Source organism: Manacus candei, unplaced genomic scaffold, assembly GCF_025592945.1.
Source record: "Manacus candei isolate 608988 ecotype Guabito, Panama unplaced genomic scaffold, ASM2559294v1 h1tg000065l, whole genome shotgun sequence".
In the NCBI taxonomy this organism is placed as follows: Eukaryota; Metazoa; Chordata; class Aves; order Passeriformes; family Pipridae; genus Manacus; species Manacus candei.
The window spans coordinates 9,281,703-9,297,542 of NW_026138113.1; the positions used below are offsets into that span (position 1 = coordinate 9,281,703).

The 15,840-nt window shown below is 39.1% G+C and overlaps 1 protein-coding gene across 1 annotated transcript in view; it reads right to left on the reverse strand.

Moving 5' to 3' along the window:
* Nucleotides 1-15,840, reverse strand: part of LOC127479047 (neural-cadherin-like) — a 61,220-nt gene that overhangs the window by 35,073 nt on the left and 10,307 nt on the right. The window contains exons 2-6 of the mRNA XM_051805530.1: nt 9,632-9,829; nt 8,290-8,515; nt 5,691-5,895; nt 3,885-3,996; nt 2,445-2,694 (exon numbers count right to left, since the gene is read on the reverse strand). Of these exons, the coding sequence (XP_051661490.1) occupies nt 2,445-2,694; nt 3,885-3,996; nt 5,691-5,895; nt 8,290-8,515; nt 9,632-9,829 (991 nt within the window). The remainder of the gene's footprint in view (nt 1-2,444; nt 2,695-3,884; nt 3,997-5,690; nt 5,896-8,289; nt 8,516-9,631; nt 9,830-15,840) is intronic.

Here is a 15,840-nt window from a genome sequence, read left to right on the forward strand (position 1 = left end):
TCATGATTCACAGACCCACAGCAAACATTTGGTAAGTTAAAGCAGTGCTTGTTACAGCACTCTTTCTGAGACAAGCCCACAAAATGCTTTCAGTGCAGTCTTTGCCCCAGCATGACTAAGATGAGAATCAAATCTGGAGGATATGTGCATAATGTCACTTTTACAAAAATCTCTTCCCAAGTCCAGACACATCACTGACATTTTAAGCTTTTAAGAGGCATTATCAGCCTAAGCTTAATGCTCTCTGGAGTAGAAAAGCTCCCTGCTTTAGCCAAGTCCCAAATATTTATTATTTTATCTGACTGGATTGAGCATAGGTCAGACTAAGCACACCACAGACCTGTCCACAGTAGATATCCCAAAGCTCAGCTGTAAGAATGAACTACAGCTGCCTGTATCCACCCAAACACGTGCACCACTGGGTTCAGAGTGCTTATGGACCCACTGGCCATGTGCTGAGAAGAGTAAAATATTTAAAGAAAAAGAAAATGGATGAAAGAAAATCTCTCCCTTAGTTTTCGTTGTCGAGATACATGTGTTTGCAACGAAACCTTCATAGAAACAGTTTCTCTTCTTCCCCCAGTTTTATATTCAACCAAGTAAGAGAAGTAAATTATTCTGCTTTAGCTCAGTCACAACCCTCAAGATACTGTCTTAACTCTGCATCTGGAAAGCAAATGAACAGTAATGCTGATAATTTTTAACTTGAAATACAGGGACAGAAGAGTTCAGAAGAGGTCTCTTAAAAAAGAGAAAGTAAAAACTGACAAAATGAAACAGAGGGGTAGCCTTAAGCATTTCATAACTGAGATAAAGAATAACCGCGACGGAAGAAAGCTCGTGGCAAGGAATCGTGAGTTTATACTGGACTGTAAATCTATTTAAACAAAGGGCTAGAAGGACAACATCATCATCTAGATTTGTATTAGCCTGTCACAGAGCATAACATTAACTGCAAACTAGTCTCTCAACAGGCCCTAATCTACGTGTGCTCCCAATGATTCTATTTCATTGAAAACGTCAACAAAGTCGTGCCTGAAATTCACCTCTGGGTTCAAGGTTTTTTTTCATAACAGGAAAGACAGAGTAAAATCAAAGCCTAGTTAACCAAAAACTTGAGATAATTTGAATCCCAGGAGCTGAATTCAGTTCCAATGCCAATCTAGACATATGCACAACAGCAGTTTCCCTGCTACTGCACAAAGAACAGAAAAGCCTCTTGTAAATGTTTGGTAATTTAAAATAACGCTTATTTTAATCATATTCTTCAGTAAACTTTAAATATTACTTGGCAGGGTTTGGGGTTTTTTTTAAACTATATTTTCTGCTTCCAATTTGTTAGAGATGTTTACGGCATCTTTAACAGCATCACTCACTTATGATTAAAATATTAGGAACAGATATAGATAAATATTCATTGTCTCTGAATATTAAAACACATAAATAAATGAAAAATAGGCACCAGTTGAAGAGTGAGAAACTTAACCTGATTTAGTGTTCGAAAATACAGAGAGATCTAATAAGAAATTACAAAAGATCAAATTTTCCAAGCTCTACCTCCAAAGCAATGCTCAGAAAAGAAAGGAGGGCACAAGATTTTGAAGACTGAGGTTATCTTTACACACAACAAGCACTGTCAGAAAGCTTTGATGTTTTGTTCAGCTAAACCCCGAGCTTAACATCACTGAAATCTCTGCCTCGGTTTTGTTCTGAGCAACTTCTAAGAGTAGAAGGCTGATGCAGAAGCTGACTGGAAATTCCATTACTAAGTCTTTAACATGAATGCAAGTTTATAGTACTTTTGGCATTGCTTCAGATGTTTGTGAGCCCCAACCATGGAAGAAAAGTGCTTATGGATGCTTTAGAAGGAAAAAAAATACATATATATACAGCTTGTAGGTCATAGGACTAAGTGAAATTAAGTGAACTCCACTTACTGGCATTTATCTTGTGTGTTTTATAATTCAGTGGTCATTTAGGATTCTGTCACCTAAGCATTTTTCTTTAACAACTATAAACCAGAGATGCAGATTGCTGACTCTAAGTTTAAACTGCCTAAATAAAAGGCAAAATTCACCATGTTTCTGGATGAGGGCTCAGGGTAACACTGTGTTGACTGTTTTTTCTGCCTGATTTCCTTTGGTGGTGGAGGGGTCCTCTTGAACTGTATAATGTGAAATTACTGCATCATATCTTTCAGTACACACTGGAAGCAATATAAGTGCAAGATCTGTCAGAAGGGGTTGTCCATATACTACCTTTTCTAATTTTTCCTGCTAGTAAGAGAGTCTCAGAGTGAAAACATCATCCCACATTTGTCAGTCCAGCTCTCAGATTTGACTGAACCAAGGCCAGTCACCACCTTGTGATCAGCCTTTCAACCAAAACACAAAACGCAACAGTAAATGACAAAGACAACAAGAGTTTGAGGAATATGTATTTACATTGCCTGGGAAAACTCAGGTGCTTCATCATTCACGTTTGAAACATGGATCCTGACGGTTGCTGTCCCAGTCTTTGGCTCTTGCCCTTGATCCACAGCCATAATGATGAACTCATAAAGGTGGTTGGGCCGCTCGTAGTCCAACCGTGCTGCTGGGAAAATGGTGCCATGAGAAGTGATACCAAAGTCTTGACTCAATGTGTAATAGAGCAATTGGGCATTCTCTTTGGAATCACAGTCAGTGGCTGTCACTATTGAAAGAGAAGAGAAAGACATTGGGTAGATCAAAGTTAGTGAATTGGAAAGCTAAGTGCTGTAACTACTGCTGTAGTAGGCCTTGCCTCGGCACGTGGTGCTTGAAATCATTTATAAAACTGTGCTCTCCCCTGTGCTTTTTACTGAACTAACCCTTACCTGAAAGTAAGTCATTTAAAAATAAACAAAAGTGAAGTCCCCAGCTGAATTCAGCCACTAGATCTTGCCTTTGTCTGATGGATTTAAAGAGCCCTGTACTATCAAGAACACATTCCCACAAAGAAATGTATATTCTCATGTCCACCTGATCCACAGTGCTGACTTCAGATCACTCAAACAGATCTAAAGATGGAATATTTACATACATTATTCAACTGATGCACCTTATGTGTTTGTCAGATCCTACTCATAGCCTACAAAAATCCATGCTAGAAGCACAGTTACCACAACAGTAACTAACTACCATTAGTACAGGACAAATCACTAAGCAGAACAGTAGGAGGTTATAAAATCCTGTTTACCATGGAAAAGCAATTTTCCTGTCGTTTAATTTCCTTTTCCCCCTCAAGATTTAGAAAAAGTTTATGTGACGGTTAAAGACTAATACAAGGCCCTTGTACAACTGCTAAGTTGACAAAAAATTGCTTTATTGCCACATTTTACAGAGCACCATCACTTAAAGCTTAAGTTATTGGTTCCACTGGGCAGAAGCAGTCTTTTTGTCAAGCATGCAAACAAAACCTCATATAGAACAGTTAAACTGTATATGAAGCTTTTAATGCAAGAGAGCAGAATTCCTATATTAAGCCCACAAAGGACTCTCAGAGATGGGCAGAGAATGTGAGCTGAAGTGTCCATAATTTCTGATCCAACATCACTTTCTTCCTTCAAGAAACGTAGCAAGATTGCTACTATGAGCCTGCTGCTACAATACCAACCACAACAGAAGTTCTGTTACTTCAAAATCCTACAGAGATCTCTTTCCTTTGTCTCCCCCTCCCCCAAAATTATTTGGGCTGTGGCAGTAGTAAATAACTGACAGAATTCTACAAGGTGCCACTTGCCTTCAGAGAGCTGCAACCACCCATGCTGGGACAGGAAATTTTGGCCTCTGAACTGAATTCTAACTAGTGGGAGGAAAAAAAAATATTCACTCAGTGTAACAAATGGTTTCAGGAGTACTGACCTTGCAGAAGTGCAGTCGTCATAGGAACTGTTTCAGGAACACCGACTTTGCTGTAAATGGACTGATGAAATTCGGGGGCACAATCATTCACATCTGTGATTACAACCAAAACCTTAATGGAGAAGAGGGGAATGTTAAACAGCAAAGTGATTCAAGGGAACAGGTTCAGTACTCTAGACATATCATGCAAAAGAATTTCCCAAAAACATCCTTGAGGTCTTCAGCAGCTATAGCACATAGGACAAACCATTTTTCTTAGATTGCTCTTTTCCTGCAGAGATATTACATTCCAAGATACTAGGAATTGCCAAGTCCCAGACCCTGCAGCAACGTTTTCCACTCACCCTTCATCTCCATTGGTTATTCCCGACTACTAATTTAAAGGAAAATGGACCATCTGCTTGTCAAGCACCCTTTTTCTGTTATCTTACAACACTTCTGTGATTCGTAACATTAAAAGCTCTACTGCCAAGCATATTACATTTTAGCAGTATAAATCTCCAAGACCAAGTTCTGAATTCAATTAGAGCAGCACAAATCAGATGTAAACTGATCCCCAGGGCAGTGGTCACAGCCCCAAGCCTGACAGAGTTCACAAAGCATTTGGGCAACACTCTCAGGTGTGACTCTTGGGGTGTCCTGTGCAGGTCTAAGAGTTGGACTCGATGATCCTTGCAGGTCCCTTCCAAACCAGAATATTCTGTGCTTCTGGCAAATCAAGAAAGAAATACAATTTTGCTTCTAACATCTTTAAAAATGCTCTCTTATTCCTGTGTCACGTATGAGCCCACAGTTGCATTGTTTACACTCCAAGCAGTAAGGAGGGTGTAAATTAGCCTTTCTGGCCGTTCATCCTGCTGCACTTCAGGCTCTCTGAAGCTGCCTGGGGCATTCTGCATTACAGAGGTAGAGCTGTATTCCATCGAGCCTTACACAGCAGATATGCATAAACTAGAGTTGCTCTCTCTCAACTGTTGAGGTTGTTGTATCAGTGTAAAGCAGGTACCAGTTAAACTACATTTAGGCTAAATGTATTTGTAAAATCATCTCATAATCCTCTTTCAAGTCATTTTCTGCCCCTCTTCATCTTGTAGTACATTAAAGGGGCAATAGAAACTATCATCTCTGGCGTGCTACAGCCAGTATTTGCTACACTGACATGCTGCTTCCCTGGCTCTCCGTGTCCTCACACTTGTCCCTAATAATTGTCTCTTGTTTCCTCTATAGTGTACACCTTATTTCCTGCAGGAGGAAGAAACTCATACTGCATGTTTTTCCCAGCTCAGTGAATCCATGAATTCAAGCAAGTGTAATAACTATATTCAGAAATATTTTTGCTCTCAAAGAGCTTTCTAAAATACCACAAACCATAAATTTTTAGTATCTATGAGTTTTTAGTAGTTTTTATTTTTACAAGTTTTACTTATTTTGATACAAAATAAGTAATTTTCTGCTGTGTCTTTGTTTTAAACTGGAACAAATCTTAAATGTCACATTGTATGAGGGTTTAGAGTAAGACAAAACCTCATGTCTGGCTTGGCTGCACCTATCTCCATGTCTTCCCAGATGAGGCCTAGGATCTGTGATGGGATGGAATACTGCTCCCCCAAAACAGCCTTTAGAGTATCTGCAAGAGTGAACTCTAAGAGTACCTCAACCAGTCTTCAACATCTACCCATAGACAGAAAGACTTCTAAAAAGGACAGCAGAACACAAAGAAATGGGAGCTCCTGGTGAGTCTGTACAGAAATCAAAAGGCTGAGGGAAAATGGAATTACATGCAGGCTGCCAGAGGGGAGCACCTACCTCAGCAGCACTGCTGAACTGTTCCTCGTCCTCCTCTGCTCTGACCAAAAGCAGATACTGGTGTGGGTCACTCTCATAATCCACACTCCGAGTTAAACTGATCTCTCCTGTTGCCTGATCAATACTGAATAGACCACCAGGATTAGTGAGTAAACTGTAGCTCAGGGATTTCCTTTGATATGACACAGCAGTGACTGTAAGAAAGCTGCATTAAAAAAAAAATAAAAAGAGAGAACTCAAGCATATAATACAATATTCTGCAAAATATGACAAAAACTATGCATATCATAAATGATAGTGCAACCCTGTAGGTCTGCTCTGAGCTATCCTCACTGAACTCAGTGACAGCTGTATCTAAACACCAATTCAAACATTTTGTTACACAGTAGTTCTATCACCTTGGGGTTAAACAGATAAAGACAGGATTCTTGGAAGCAGAACACAGTAAGGATTAAAAACACAGGAACAGAGGATTTAATTTTTGCTGCAGCTGAATTTGCCTATTCTAACTTCCTTCTACAGCAGTAGAAGATGGTTTTCAGGCAGGAAGCTAAAAGATAAAGCAAGATGAGAAAGATTCACTTTAATATCAGCACAGTAAGTTTGCTGCTGCAGTCATACCACCCTAAAGTTCCAGCAGATAACTGCAAAAGGACAAGAGCCAGGCCCTAAGAGCGTGGGTGTTACAGCTTACATAGAACATATGGGTTTAGCTCTTGTCTGGCACTGTCTTTTTCCCACTGAAGTCCAATGTGTTTAAAGCCTTCAAGTGGAGACACCCAGAGGATGAAGTAAAAGAAGAAATTAAAAACTAAGACATTTAAACCAGTATACTAATTCCTCAACTGTCTGTCAGCTTATCGTGCAGGTTCCTTAGGAAAAAGAATTCCATCTCCCAGGAGAACCCACCACCATGGGTGATCCTGTGACAATTACAATCAATAAGACAAAACTCATTTTGTGCAAACTCCTTTTTCACCCCTTGTATTTCCATGCTGCTGTCTTCTCATTTCCCTCAGGTGCACTACAAACAATGGGAAACATTCCTGTAGGTCATTATCTCACTTGACTTTTGTTCTGTATTTTCCAGTGATGTGGTTTCACAGGCAGTTCCAGCCAGTGCACGACTGCATTCCTGCCACCAGGAATTCTTCTGCCCTCCTTCCAGCTCCCTGCCCTGGCTGGCTGCTCATGCCATCTCTCCTCTCCTGTCAGCACCAAAAACCACAAGGCTGTGCTGGGAGAACATTTAACAACCCAACTGAAAAGCTTTGTCTGTTTTTGGCTTTGTATTCTCTCGGCTCAGCCTGCCCATGCAGCTGGAGCTGATTAGCACCAGTGGCAGACCAAAGGAAGAGGGAGATTTGGTAATGCTCCTCTGCTCAGCCCCAGTTTTAAATCAGCCTGTAATTAGGAAATCCTAAACCCAGACATCCAGTGCATGACAGAAACTCTGTTCTCCTGCATATTTAGGTATTGGTCCAATTTAAACATGAGAATTTTGGGATTCTAAATGGATTTTCATGGCTATTTCTGGTCAACACACCACAGAAACCACTTTCACAGGGTGCACTTCGTATATTTAAACCTTTTCTGATGTAAAAACCACATTAAATACTTAATTCCTTTCGGATATTACCAAGCAATTTGACCAACTGACCAATCTACTATCTTAGGTGTGCAAACCTATTTCTAAATAGCTACAAAAAACAGTTATAAAGAATCTAGTTATTTTTAATTCCCAAGACCGCAGGTACCTGTTAGATATTATAGTATTTTGTAGTTCTTGAATTCCTTTTATGCCTGTGCATTTTACTGTAGTTTTAAAGAAAAAACTTGTTATCTACTATTAATATTTTATCTTAACAGTCCTTGGTTATTCAGTCACTGTAAAACTAAATGTTGTAGATTGAGCAGTTAAAATACAACACCACGGATAATGTAATATAAAAAAACAGTTGAATTGCCACAGAAAGAAGATATTTACTGGACAAAAGTATTTTCAGTTCATGTGGAAGAACAAATATCTGCTGTAACAAAAAAAAAGTTTGTAAAAGAAGGGACTGAGTATTCAGGTGGATCTATAGGACTAACATTTTCAATCAACATGGTTAGACAAAGGATGGAAAAATAAGATGACAAGTTCTATGGCATCTTCGTTTTTGCTCAGTTTGTCATTGTGATGAACACAGGAAAGCAAGTCTTTTTTTCCAATTTTCTCTTTGAAGAAGTCAATTCTCCGAATTTGACACATAAAATTATTGTGTTCTTTCGCACAGGATATCTTCCTTTGTGATGTAACAGCACTAATTTGTACTCTGCATTTAGTTTGAAAATTAAGACACAACCAGCATCTTCTAATTCTTTCCATATCATTTGAAAAAGCAAGAAACCACAATTATGCCATACCACTTTTCTCTATAAAAGGATAACTAAAAAATACATCATCAAACTGTATCTTGATCACCTCTAGTAAGAGAACTGAACTGCTGCTCACAGTATGTATTACGATTCACAAACAATATGAGGCTTTGGGGAGATCAAGCAGAAGTTACAACTTGGAGCACAACCTCAGTGCAGTGTTTTAGCTGTTACTTACGGTTCTCCTCGTGGTGTACTCTCAGGGACATACACAAAGTATGACATGTTGGTGAACTGTGGTGGTCGAAATCCAGCAAGAACAGAAACAGAGGCTGGAGACCCTCTGCTTCCAAGTTTATCTGCTGCCAGCACAGTCAGCAAATACTCCCTGTCCCTCACCAACGGCAAACCTGTTGTTTTAATCCAGCCAGAGTCCTTCTCAACTTCAAATCTGTCTTCACCACCTAAAAAGAACAGGTCCACAAGCTGCTGTTAGCAAGAACACTTTTACTTGATTAAAAAGGAGGAGAATACGGTAACAGTTCCCCAGTTGGCTTTGGCTTAGGATAAGCATTCACACTGAAGTTCAAAAGTTTGTTTAGAACTTAGAAATCACTATATTCATTACATTCATGGTTAGATTTCTAAATTGTATTTTACTTCTCTGGACAATTGCCACTCTTCTGTATCGTAGAATCACAGAACGATTTCGGTTGGAAGGGACCTTAAAGCTCATCTCATTCCACCCCCTGCCATGGGCAGGGACACCTTCCACCAGCCCAGGTTGCTCCAAGCCCTGTCCAACCTGGCCTTGAACACTTCCAGGGATGGGGCAGCCACAGCTTCTCTGGGCAACCTGTGCCAGTGCCTGACCACCATTACAGGAAGAATTTCTTCCTAATATCCAATCTAAACCTGTGCTCTGTCAGTGTGAAGCCATTCCCCCTTGTCCTGTCACTACATGCCCTTGTAAATAGCCTCTCTCCATCTTTCTTTTATCCTCTAATACTTTGCTGTTGTTTGACCCTAAATATCCCATACCATACTGAAGTCCTGGCCAAGAGGACTTCAGTTTGCTGCTCTCCTTCTGCTCAGATAGTTCAAACTATTACTGAAGTTTTTTTAAGAGATATGCAAAAAAATTGTCAATGAGTCTGTCACAGCTTTACACAACCCAGACCTTCAAATCTTTGTTAGAGATGAACCAGAAGCATGACTGCTGCAAGGGACAGTAACCCTAACCCTCCTCTCCACCCAACAAACTGTGCTCCTTCCACATCCTGTCTTATCTCATAAACAGGCAGTCCCCATGGCCACCCCCCTGTCAAAGCCCTGGGGAGTACTGACTGCTCCAGTCATCATCATCCCCCAGGGAAAAAGATGGGCAGGAACCCAATTTTGCAAAGAAATCTGTCCATACCCTGAATAAAAGTTGATTTTTCTCACACCCAGAGCTGAAGGCTTATGAACCTTTTGCAGGAAGAAGGGAAGGTCTTTCACTAACAAAACTGGGGATAAAAGACAAAAACAGTCACAGTAGCAAAGCTTAATATGTGGAGAATGGGAGGGTTAAAATTTACCTTCCAAGAGAAAATATTCCACAGTTCCATGGATCCCTTCATCTGCATCCACAGCAAGCAGCTTGTACACTTCAGTACCTCCTGGAGCTTCAGCGGAAACCACAGCCAGGAATGGGAAGGGCTCCATGGCCCACACGGGGACGTTGTCGTTCACGTCTGTCACAGTGAGGGACACGTGCACCAGGTACCAATCCTTCCCTAGGGGCCATGGAAACGTGAAAAATGATTAGACAGCTACTTAATGGCACTCAGAGTAACAGAAACTTAACAATATCTGAGTAATATCCTGCAATATTGTTGGCATGTAATCCAGAAAAGGTTGGGGGTTAAGGTTCTTCTGGAATCAACAGCATCCAGACTGTGGGGAAGGAATAACCAGCACACCTACTGATGAACTGCATGACTGGGGCCATCCATATGACATTCTACTAAGATCTCTCCTTAGGAAATATCATACATTCTTTTATTTTCAAAATTTAAATACATATTTAAATACAAATATTTTCTAAAAGTTGTTTTTTTGTTTTTTGGTTTTTTTTAAAGCATCAAATATGTTTTTATGCAGAGATTACAGCAACTCTGAATTTTGAAATCTAAATATTTGTTGCCAAAAAAATTCTAACCAATCCACTCTAAGCAGAGATTTGCCATTTTAGAAACTTCACTGAAATCTTGTTTAGTTTTCACTTCTACTGAAGTTTAAATGCTATTAAATCCAAACAGTGAAAACCAAAAGAAACCCCAAAACTAGAATGGAACTACTCAATTTTCCAAAAATCAACAAGATAACACCCTTAGAAATTGATAAAAAATTATTTACTATACTTTTGCCATGACTAAATCAACCCAGGAAGACAGTGAAGCTTCTAAGTAAGTAATAAATATTAGGCAGGTGTTGCTGAAAAGGAAGCAGAAAGGAAACACAGGACAGTGACAGAGTATTTTTTTTTTAACTGACAAATACTATCAGTAACATCAGGGAGTTCAGTATAAATATAACTCAGGCTTTTTGACCAATTTGGCTCCCAGCAGACTGACACTGCACTTGTAATAGTTTTGCTAGAGAAGCCAAGGTGAGTGTTCCTGCAATGCATATTTAATGCCTCTGGTCCCAGAAAAGTGATGCATTCAATCCCTGAGTGACTCCAAAGGCAGCACAACTGCACTGACACAGCCTGGAATGTGGTCCAGGTAACAAAAGCCATCTACATTTCGAGCATGACTTATCCACAAGTTTAATAATGGATGTAAAGTCAGAGCTGATGGTGTTAATACTTAATTTCAGTGTTGATTTATTATTTATACATACATGAAAACATATACACACATGCACTTATTTTCCAAACAGTTTTAGAGGAACTGAAACAACATACAAAAAAGAACATCTAAATTATCGGGTTTAATTTAAATCTAATTAATAATACAAAGAATTTAGTATTTAAGACTCTAAAGTGCTGCCAAAATATTTGAACTTGTAAACAGTGTTACCTCACTAAGGAGGCCTATTCTCCCAGGAAGCTGTGCCACTTAGGCTGAACTGCTGTACTTGTTCTCCCTCCCTACTTCCTTAATTGCAGCATTACATCCCTCTTCAAAAAACTTCCATGTTCCAACTAAAACCCGTTCCTTTGTGTGACATGTGCATTTATTGATGTTGTCCCTTCACTCCCACAGAAGACACCATCACATCTTTCACATCAGCCTCTTGCAAGCTTCAGCTTTCCATACTTAGAATCCCCTGTCCACTGGCAAGTGGCATATTTAGCACAGCATATCAGAATCTGCCATCTATGAACAACCACAAGGGGACTGTTGTAAACAAAACTCCTCGGTGTCGTGACAGAAAAAGTCAAATGCAAGTTACCTAGTTTAGATTCCCAAGGCTTAATCCATCGTGACCTTTGAGTATGTTCTATTTTTACCCAGAAAATTCCTTAATAGAAAAATCAGCATTCACCCAAGACAATCACAGAAGTTCTTCGTAGTTCAACTCATAAAACTGTATTAATTCCTCTGAATTTTAGAACTGTGAGTACACTTCCTTTTTTTTTCTTTCTCTAAATAGCAAGAAAAAGTGTAGTAACAGTAACTTACAAAATCCACATTAAATTCTCTGTAATTACACCCTGTACTCAGAATCTAAGTTCCAGGGAATACAGTATCAGCTTAAGGTAACACATATGAAAAAACAGTGTCTGCAGCAAAACCAGACCTCTAATTTATCAAATGGTAAATTACAGAAGTGATCAGTTTCCTAAAAACAAACCTTAAACATGCCTTGCACCACTGTAGAATTTGGATACATGCAAAATGACCTTTTCATGGGAAAATTCTCAGTTGCCATGTACATCCAAGTCCTACAAAGTCTTCCCAACTCCAAGTGAGACCACCTGTGTGTGTAATGGATTACTGCACTTCTGCAGACAGAAGGGTTGGAGGCCCAGTGTGAGGATGCTCAATTCAGCTTCTGTAGCCAAATGTTCTTTGAAACAGTTCATGTGGAGCCAAAGTTCCCAAACATGAACTCCAACTGCCTTGCTACAAATCACCACTGACACTCAGGTGATACCACAGCAGCCCACACTGCTGTTGCACTTCCCTTGCAGTCACCCAGGTGTAATTCCCTCCAGCATTTAGACAGGCTCTGTGAACACAGCTGCTTTGCTTTCTCCTCTACAGCACAAAGAAGAAGCCAAAAAGAACTGAAAAAAACTTATTTCCCACTACTACACCAAATAAAACCAGACATGGTTCAAAGACACGTCTTAAGTCAGAATATGTGTTCCCAAAGTCCCAGGGCAGTCAGTCCAAGACACCTGAAGAGACTGCAGAGGAGGGAATATGTTGGACATTGGTCTCAGTCTGAGGTTGAAATCCACCACAGCAACCCACACCAGGGTAAGTTCTTGAATAAGTGCCAAACGAGATCACTGATTGCTTGAGCACTCCAAAGATCTTAATTAAAAGGTGTCCAAAAAGAATAAGTACAAAAGGGAGAAGTTAATGTCAAAATTGCCTGTGTCCTCTGAAAAGAACAGGTCTGGTGGAAGCTGCCACAAGTTTGTAAATACCCACTCTTAGCCTAGTTTGCCTGGGCATACTGCAGGCTTAAAATAGTGAGCACTAAATTAGAAGCTGAGTTAAGAACCTTCGAAAATCTGCCCCTATAATAGCAAGACCTACCAAGGATGTGAATGCCACCTAGAAAGGTTACTGATGTTTGTCTCTCAAGTCTGGAAATCACTACCCTAATCAACCCATGAGCTCACTCTGTTACAAGTTCTGCTAAAGTTTTTGACATGCATGTATTCCTCTATCAAAAAACAAATCCCAAGCAAAGAATAACTGATTTTTATTGAAGAAATAGTAATAATCCTGGATACTAATTCCACTCTTTTCACCTAATGTATAACCAGTTCACTGAAAATTAATATGCTGATACTTACAATATACTTGTAACTGAGGAAGACCACTTGTAAAGAAACTGTGCAAAAGTAGATCAGGACTGAGATTAGTCCTCACATGATCTAGCAAACTTTATTGATCAGAAACTAAAAGGTTTCAGGCACATTCCTCCAACTATTTCTGTTAAGAGATCTTCATGTCATTTTTGGTATCTTGGCAAGACCAAAACTTTCAGCAGTATGTTGGTTACCTCTGAAACATGTGAGTAATCTTGAGAATTTTGTTAGGATATGCAGCAGGAACTGCACTGCAGGTAATGGAAGAGACAGGCCTGGGTGCCTCTCTTGACCAGCAAATATTCCCACTGCATATCACCTTACAGATCTTATGGATATATTATCTTCTTCCATCAACCCCAGACAATCTGATTCATAACAAAGAAACAGTAAATAAACCATCATGATTTCGCTTTCAGATAAAGGCAGTGTGGAGGAAAACGACTGTAAGTAAGTTTTCCCTTGACTGCATACCATATATCAAAGCAAAAGCTACAGCAGGAACACCGGACAGGGCTGTGCTTCTCCACAAATGCGACCTGACAACTTGTAGAAACAACATCAGGGTGTCCAACGAAGCATGATTGGACAAGGACTTGCCAGAGGACAACGAATGTGCTGAAGAGACTGACAGCGACAATAATGTGTAATATGTGGATGTCTAGCAGGACAATGCATTAAGGATTTCAAAATACACGTTCGGGAACATGATTTTTTTTAAGCATAACTCCACATCCTAACGAGGGCAGCAAATGTCTCTAAGTTTTTTCCTTTTTTTGCAATTATCATGACACACATGTTACAAAATGCAGTCCCCTGGTGTTTTGTAACTGGCACAGCTGCTTGCTTACAGAATGGACCTTAAACCAGACTTAACTCATTTTTAATAAGGTAGATAAAATTAACTTTCTCCCTCATTTATGACAATTACTTGTGCTTCAAGACAGTGGATGGAAAGAAATTTTAGAGACACACATCTCTCAACAGTTCAGGTATCTCAAGGTATCTTCTTCTAACAAAATATCCCCCTCTATTTATCTCGCAGATATATTATACATGTACATCAGTATATTAATAACAGTACATTATTATGCATCTGCATTCATATGATTAATAGTAGTTGATTAGTAGTATATGTTCTGTAATATTGCTACATTATGGGAGAAATAATATGTTACAATTCCACTCAAATCTTAGCAGAAACAGCTTAAAACTGATAATCCTCTCTGGATTTGGGTTAAGTCCTACAAACACACAGAGAGGTTCTACTTAAATTATCTGTTCCCAATACCAGGTCCTGACAACCAGTGGAGATACCTGCCACTGTATTCAGCAGTGCAAGTCGACCACTACTGACACGCTAAGTCAGGAATCTGAAACAGGCTTAATTTCCCCAAAAAGAATTTTCAAACTGTTGTGTAACACCACACCAATTAGAATATCTTCCATATTAAATGCTAGATACATGATTTTCGAGCCAGGCACACCACAGATATCTGACACAATGTCATCCATTCTAGAGAAATCCTACTAAAAGAATGGTTCTGCTAATTAGATTGTTGGCACACACACGGATTTTGCCATTTGACAGATTTTCTTCCCTAGCTTCAAACAACAAAAAAATTTAAATTGCTTTCTCACAGATACTGAGCAAGAAGAGATAAAACTCAAAATGGCCCTTGCTGCACATAAACACGACAATAACATAACACTGGAACATCTCATGTCAAAAATCAGTATTTTTAAAAGTCATATAGAAAATACTAATTTATATTCTAAAGGGTAAAATCATCTTTTTATTTAATCACAAAGTGTTTTTCCCCCTATTTTTCTTCACTATGGAAACTAATGATAACAGTTTCTGTGAGCAGATTGCTTTTCCCATGTATTTGCAAACACCCTTTGCAGTATCAAATCTAAGCCCTGTCTACAGCTCTCTTTTCAATTTATACAAAAAACTGAAACTAAAATTATAAACTCTAGTCCAGAGCTTTCTCCTGCTTTAGCCGCTTAATTCCCTATTAGAGTCAACTTGTGTATCATCAAAAATCCTTCTTAGGGCAGCTCATCCTGAAGTCTGCTTTTTTTCCTCTCTGATATTCCCTCCAGTTGGAATTACTTCCTTTTAACTTAATATTACTGACAAAAGCTGCAGCATTGAAATTCATTCCGAATCACCAAAAATCAATCTTCATAATCCACTGCTGTAACCTCATCACAGGTATCTATCTATAATTGCTTATTTTTCATGCCTATCTGTGTTTGAAAACTGATAAACAGAAGGATTTATTATAGTGCCTTACTCTGAATTCCAACTACATTAGGCAAGATAATACACCAGCTGGCCCAAGTTTCTGCTCATGGGAAATATCTGATATGTCACCACTCACAATTTTCATCCTTTGGAAAAAAAAACCCAAACCAAATCAAACAAACAAACAAAAAAATACCCCCACAAGCAAAACACTCAGTAATTTGCTGAGAAGTTTAATCATAGTAAAAAGGGGAATAAATGGTAATAAGTCATTAAAAAAACAGAAAATTTGAGAAAGAGTCTCTAAAATATCTTTCTCAACCTTTTAGATCCACAGAGTTAATGGAATCACTTCTCTACCAACATTCTCTGCATAAGTTACACATCAACATCATCTCCAGCAGAAGCATTTCAAAGGATGTCAGAGTTTACCTCCATAGTGTCCCTGGGTGTTAAGACTTCCATCACTGTGTGTTGGACCAATTTCAGCACTA